The sequence below is a fragment of the Galeopterus variegatus genome, unplaced genomic scaffold (genome assembly GCF_000696425.1).
Source record: "Galeopterus variegatus unplaced genomic scaffold, G_variegatus-3.0.2 Scaffold4160, whole genome shotgun sequence".
Taxonomy (NCBI): domain Eukaryota; kingdom Metazoa; phylum Chordata; class Mammalia; order Dermoptera; family Cynocephalidae; genus Galeopterus; species Galeopterus variegatus.
In genome coordinates, this window is record NW_007730271.1 from 1,195 (window position 1) to 7,347 (window position 6,153).

Genomic DNA, 6,153 nt, shown 5'->3' on the forward strand with positions numbered 1-6,153 from the left:
ATGGGGCTGGGGTGGAGCCTGGAGCTGGGGCTCCGCCTGGGCCTTCCAGGGCTTCCGGAGTCTGGGCTGGCCAGCTCGGCCTGGCAACCTGGCTGGGGGTCAAATCCCCACTTGGCTAAGGAGGCACCCTGCACAAGTGCCTGTGCTACAGGGGGACTCTGGGGAACACTGAAGCGATCTCCCCCGAGCCCACACTGCGCCTCCTCCCCCAGGTGTCTTCCTTATTCCCTACGTCCTGATTGCCCTGGTCGGAGGAATCCCCATTTTCTTCTTGGAGATCTCATTGGGCCAGTTCATGAAGGCCGGCAGCATCAATGTATGGAACATTTGTCCCTTATTCAAAGGTGAGCAGCCCCAGGCCTGCCCTTCCCTCCGTGCCCCCTGAGGGACCCCTCCCCTTTCCCATTGCTAGGGCAAGGGCTTGGGAGCAGAGCACGGCTGGCACCCACTTGAGAAATCTTGTCCTGAGCACCAGGCCTGGGACTGGGTAATGGCCCGCCGTCTCAAGGGGGAACCTAAAAGACACACAGACCACACAGTGAATGTGGAGAGGCAGGCACTAGAAGGGGGCTAGGGCTTCTCCACAAGGGCAAGGACAGCTCACGCACAGCCAGGCTGGAGCAGGACCTGCTGAACACATTTGGCTCCTTCCAAAGAAGCTGGAGCACAGAGAGGTACCCACTGAAGGTGACTGCCTCCCACACCCCAATGTACTGGAGGCCGCTGGGGGCCAGGTGTGTGAGGCTGGAGAACCCACAGGACTGACTGGTTGGATTGGGGCAGGAGGGGAGCTCTGCCTGGGCTCTGGGGGTGCATGGAGGGTGGGCAAGGAGACAGACTGGGGAGCAGTCCCAGTGTGGGGACACTCACATAAGGGGGAGTCCAGGGGCGGCTTGGAGAAATCTCCATAGCACAGCAGAGAAGGCTCTGGTAGGATGCATGGTTGGGAGGGGGAGGATGTCGGCCCAGGGTGCAAGCTGGAAGGGGCCCAGCAGTTGGGACCACTGCCAGCGCTGGTAGGGGAGAGAATTCGGTGGCGGGAAGTGGCAAGACAAGAATCCACATGGAAAGGAACCCCCTGGTCCCCAGGCCTGGGCTATGCCTCCATGGTGATCGTCTTCTACTGCAACACCTACTACATCATGGTGCTGGCCTGGGGCTTCTATTACCTGGTAAAGTCCTTCACCACCACGCTGCCCTGGGCCACGTGTGGCCACACCTGGAACACTCCCGACTGTGTGGAGATCTTCCGCCATGAAGACTGTGCCAATGCCAGCATAGCCAACCTCACATGTGACCAGCTTGCTGACCGCCGGTCCCCTGTCATCGAGTTCTGGGAGTGAGTCAGGCGCCTCTGGGCCAAGCCCATCCTGTCCCGTCCCTCTGGTCTCTGCACATGGCCCAGCCCTATGCACAGGAGGCCAGGGATGTGGAGCAGTCACTTCCGGGAACTGCCTGTCCTCGGGGAGCGCCCAGGCCAGCCCCTGGGGCTCCTTCTGTGGCATTTGTCCCTGTCAGTCTGTCCTGCCCACCCTGTAAGGGGCCTGGGGCCAGGCTGGCAGCACTGCCACTTCCCACCGGCCAGGGCCTCCCAGGCTCCAAGCACACTGTGGTGCCTCCAGGTCTGGCCTGGGTGGGCAAAAGGCTGCAGAAGGGAGGAGCCACCACCCCCCCCCGTCAGGGTGGGTCCCAGTCGCCTGGCCCTCTGCTGGCAGGGCTCTCAGGTGCTCCCTCTCCCCTAGGAACAAAGTCTTGCGGCTGTCTGGCGGGCTGGAGGTGCCAGGGGCCCTCAACTGGGAGGTGACCCTGTGTCTGCTGGCCTGCTGGGTGCTGGTCTACTTCTGTGTCTGGAAGGGGGTCAAATCAACAGGAAAGGTACAGCTGGAGGCTGGCAAGGGTGGGGGCGGCATTGCTCTGGGAGGTGTGTGTCTCTGCAAGGGACAACTGTTGCAACAGGAGGTGATGGGCCCCGGGCTAGCTCCCGCAGAGGGAAACAGGTTCTGAAATCCAGGCCACTTTATCTCCACCCTGCTGCTGAACATTCCTTCCCACCCTCCAAATCCAGGGACCCGCAGCCTTCGCTCCTGAGGGGTGGTCAGAGCCCCAGGCAGTAGCCGTCCCTTCCCTGTGTTGAGCGCCCCATCCCCACCCTGCCGCACTCCCCAGTTTCTCTCCATTCCTCACGTGTGGTCTGAGTCTGGATGGTGTATGTGGACCTGGTCCATGGCGGAAGGTCTTTCTCACCTTCCTCTCTGACCCTGAGGATCCGGAGGGAAGTCTCACTACATCCCTCCCGCAGGGGCCCCTGTCAGGCTAGGGAGACGTAGTGTCAACAGATAAGACAGTGTGTCTGGGGCCATGGGTCACAGCCAGGTCCTTGGCGGGCAGGACTCCAGTGTGTCTCATTCCCAGCGGGGTCCCCAGAGCAGGCACTTGCTGAGGTCGTGGCCCAGCATGGATGTTGGACAAGGAGGCAGAGGCCTTTGCTGTCCTCCTTTCGCTTGCCTCTCTCCGTCTGGCCAAGTTATAATCCCCAACTAGCGACAGAGGACCCCGCCTCTCCACAGAGGATGACCAGGAGGGAGGGGCACATGAGGCACAGGACCTGCCCCAGTCTGATGTCGCCCCCGCCTGGGCCCTACAGGGCTCTGGGAGGGACATGTGCTGGCCAGCTCCACACCTGCACTGCCCATGTGGACCCCGCCACCTCAGACACTCGTGCGCTCCCTTGCCCTTCCAGCCCTTACTCCCCACGTGCTTCATACCTTCCTGTCCCCACATGGACACACTCCAGAAGCTGCCCCTCAAAGGAGCACTTCCCTGCAGAACATGAGCTGTGCCCAGGGCCCCTCGCCTGCGGCAGCCAGACCTGCCTCACCCTCCCGCTGCTGCTGACGGGTGCTCACTGTGGAGCTGCTGGGACCCCAGCCTTGCCCCTAGCTTACTTTGGGAGGAGCCTCGGTCCTGAGGAGCAGAATGGGGGGCAGTGCGGGGGTTGCCCGACCTCTGAATATGGCTCCCAGCAAGGGGGGACTGTGGCCTGCCTGCTCAGTCCTCTGCGGCTCAGTGGGGGCCTCCGAGGGGGAGGCACTGCTGCAGGGCCTGTCTGAGCAGCCCGGCCCCCCAGATCGTGTACTTCACCGCTACATTCCCCTACGTGGTCCTCGTTGTGCTGCTGGTGCGCGGAGTGCTGCTGCCCGGAGCCTTGGACGGCATCGTCTACTATCTCAAGCCTGACTGGTCGAAGCTGGGGTCCCCACAGGTGAGGTGGCGGGGGTGGGGCAAGGCGTGGCAGTGCGGCAGGGCCCCTTATGCCCGCTTTCGCCGGCCCTTCTCTTCCAGGTATGGATAGATGCCGGGACCCAGATTTTCTTTTCTTACGCCATCGGCCTGGGGGCCCTCACAGCCCTGGGCAGCTACAATCGCTTCAACAACAACTGCTACAAGTAGGCACCACAGCCCTGCCCAGCCCTGCCCTGCCCTGCCAATGGACGGCAGACAGCCTAACCAGTTCACTCTGTCCCCCTCCATCCCCAGGGATGCCATCATCCTCGCGCTCATCAACAGCGGAACCAGCTTCTTTGCTGGCTTCGTAGTCTTCTCCATCCTGGGCTTCATGGCCACAGAGCAGGGTGTGCACATCTCCAAGGTGGCAGAATCAGGTAAAGACCCCCCAGTCCCACCTCCAGAGCAGTAGTTGATGTCCTGGTGTACGACATACATGCATGCACATGCAAACAGAAATTCTGAGACGCATGAGACCAATTGAAAGTGAACTTGTCAGATTGGCCCAGCCAAGCAGCTGCGAGGTAGAGCTGTTCTCCAGCCATCTCAGGACTGGGGACTTGAGCCCCCTTCTGTCCATCCCTAAGGGCCTTGGGTATGTGCTCCTATTTGTCAGAGTGGTGCAGAGGGAAAGGGGGGCCTCCTCTCAGCCCCTGCTGCATCACCCCAGGGTTCACAGTGACTGCGACCACAGTGGCCACTGGAACCTGGGGAGAGGAGTCTGAAGCAGGCAGCCCACTGGTACAGGGTAGGGATCTGCTGAGGGCCTGCAGGAGTCTTCCAGGCGCCTAGTATGGGATGCCTATAGGGGTTTGTGCAGCCTGGCCGTGCCTTGCCACCAACAGAAAGGCTGGGCGTGGCTCTGGGCTACAGGGAGCTCTGTTGGGTGGCCTGCTGCCTTGGAGGGAGTAAGCCTGGGTGCCTGCAGGCAGGCTCAGGGTGCTGCATGTCCCCTGCAGGGCCTGGCCTGGCCTTCATCGCCTACCCCCGGGCCGTCACACTGATGCCTGTGGCCCCACTCTGGGCTGCCCTGTTCTTCTTCATGCTGCTGCTGCTTGGTCTCGATAGCCAGGTTTGCAGAGGGCTCCTGGGACAGGGAGCCGGGCGGTGGGGGTGGGTAGAGGGGCCCAGCATACTCGGCAGGGAGAGGTGCGGGGCAAGTGGAGGGGCTTGGCCTCAGCTGCCCTGGCCACAGTTTGTAGGTGTGGAGGGCTTCATCACCGGCCTCCTCGACCTCCTTCCGGCCTCCTACTACTTCCGTTTCCAAAGGGAGATCTCTGTGGCCCTCTGCTGCACCCTCTGTTTTGTCATCGACCTCTCCATGGTGACTAATGTAAGTGGAGGTGGGGTGGGTCTGCCCATGGCATCCACCGCCGTCTGCCATCTTCCTTGACCTGGCTTCATCCCCCAGGGTGGGATGTACGTCTTCCAGCTGTTCGACTACTATTCGGCCAGTGGCACCACCCTGCTTTGGCAGGCCTTTTGGGAGTGTGTGGTGGTGGCCTGGGTGTACGGTAGGTCTGGGCTGAAGGATCGGGAGGGAGAGGCAAGGGAGGGACACAAGGGTCTCCAGCTCTGGCCCTCCCGCCTCACCCCAGGAGCTGACCGCTTCATGGACGACATTGCCTGCATGATCGGGTACCGACCTTGCCCCTGGATGAAATGGTGCTGGGCGTTCTTCACCCCGCTGGTCTGCATGGTAAGACTGGGAGGCCAGGCAGTGCGGGCAGTGCGGGCAGTGCGGGAGCCCTGCTAACCACAGGCGCTTGTCCACAGGGCATCTTCATCTTCAACGTCGTGTACCATGAGCCGCTGGTCTACAACAAAACTTACGTGTACCCGTGGTGGGGCGAGGCCATGGGCTGGGCCTTTGCACTGTCCTCCATGCTGTGTGTGCCCCTTCATGTCCTGGGCTGCCTCCTCAGGGCCAAGGGCACCGTGGCTGAGGTAAGGCCCCGCTCCAACCCTCCCTCTGCAGCACGGACCATTGTGCCGGAAGCCTCTGGCCAGCACAGTCTGGGGGTGGATGGAAGGAAAGCTGGCCCTCCATGGCCTCGGGTGGTATCTGGGGAGCAGGGCCCAGCCCTAGGTCCCCTCCCCTCCGTGTGAACATCCACTCAACCCTGCTTCCTAGCACAGAGAGTGGAGCCTGAAAAGTCCCCTTTGGAGAAGGGCCTTGACTTGGTGGCAGGTGGTGGGAACTGGAGAGGGAGAGGAAGTTGCCATGGGGACAAGCAAGTGACCCTGGGGGGTGGTTCAACATGCCCTCCTTTCCTTCAGCGCTGGCAGCACCTAACTCAGCCTGTCTGGGGCCTCCACCACTTGGAGTACAGAGCTCAGGATGCGGACGTCAGGGGCCTGACCACCCTGACCCCAGTGTCCGAGAGCAGCAAGGTCGTCGTGGTGGAGAGTGTCATGTGACAGGCACCCCAGTTCACATCACCAGCTCACCCTTGGTAGCCATAGCAGCCCCTGCTTTAGCCCCCACCCCACCCCTGCAGGGGTCTTGCCTTTCCCTGACAATTTCCGGGTCTGCCTGGGGATGGGAGGGAGGGAAGCACCATGAGTGCTAACTAAAATAACTTTTTCCATTTTTAATAAAACGCCAAAAATATCACAACCCACCAAAAATAGATGCCTCTCCCCCACCCCACCCCCCTGCCCTAGGCAGGCAGGCTGGTCCACACGTTGCTCCCAGGCCCTGCCTAGCTCCCCTCCCCCAGTACCCTGGGACCTATCTCCTCCTACCCCCACCATGCCCACCCCTGCCTGCCACTCCAGGTTCTGCTCTGTCACACACCCTCGGGTGGCCCCTCACCCCAAAAGCAGCAGTAGCAGTTTGGAGAATGGGAGGGGAGGACAAGGGTG

At 61.7% G+C, this 6,153-nt stretch overlaps 1 protein-coding gene across 1 annotated transcript; it reads left to right on the forward strand.

Annotated features, from left to right (window-relative positions):
- The first annotated feature begins 216 nt into the window (after window positions 1-216).
- Window positions 217-5,934, forward strand: SLC6A8 (solute carrier family 6 (neurotransmitter transporter), member 8). Its single transcript, XM_008586851.1, has 12 exons — window positions 217-344; window positions 1,090-1,339; window positions 1,743-1,875; window positions 3,128-3,262; window positions 3,343-3,446; window positions 3,538-3,662; window positions 4,245-4,357; window positions 4,481-4,618; window positions 4,697-4,799; window positions 4,884-4,984; window positions 5,062-5,232; window positions 5,566-5,934. The coding sequence occupies exons 1-12, from the start codon at window positions 296-298 to the stop codon at window positions 5,704-5,706; spliced, it is 1,563 nt and encodes a 520-aa protein (XP_008585073.1). The 5' UTR covers window positions 217-295; the 3' UTR covers window positions 5,707-5,934.
- Window positions 5,935-6,153: the final 219 nt, after the last annotated feature.

Coding starts and splice junctions, on each gene's coding strand:
- SLC6A8 (XM_008586851.1), top strand. CDS start 296: ATGAAGGCCGGCAGCATCAATGTATGGAACATTTGTCCCTTATTCAAA. Junction 1,876..3,127: donor GGGTCAAATCAACAGGAAAG/GTACAGCTGGAG, acceptor CCGGCCCCCCAG/ATCGTGTACTTCACCGCTAC. Junction 3,663..4,244: donor CTCCAAGGTGGCAGAATCAG/GTAAAGACCCCC, acceptor TGTCCCCTGCAG/GGCCTGGCCTGGCCTTCATC.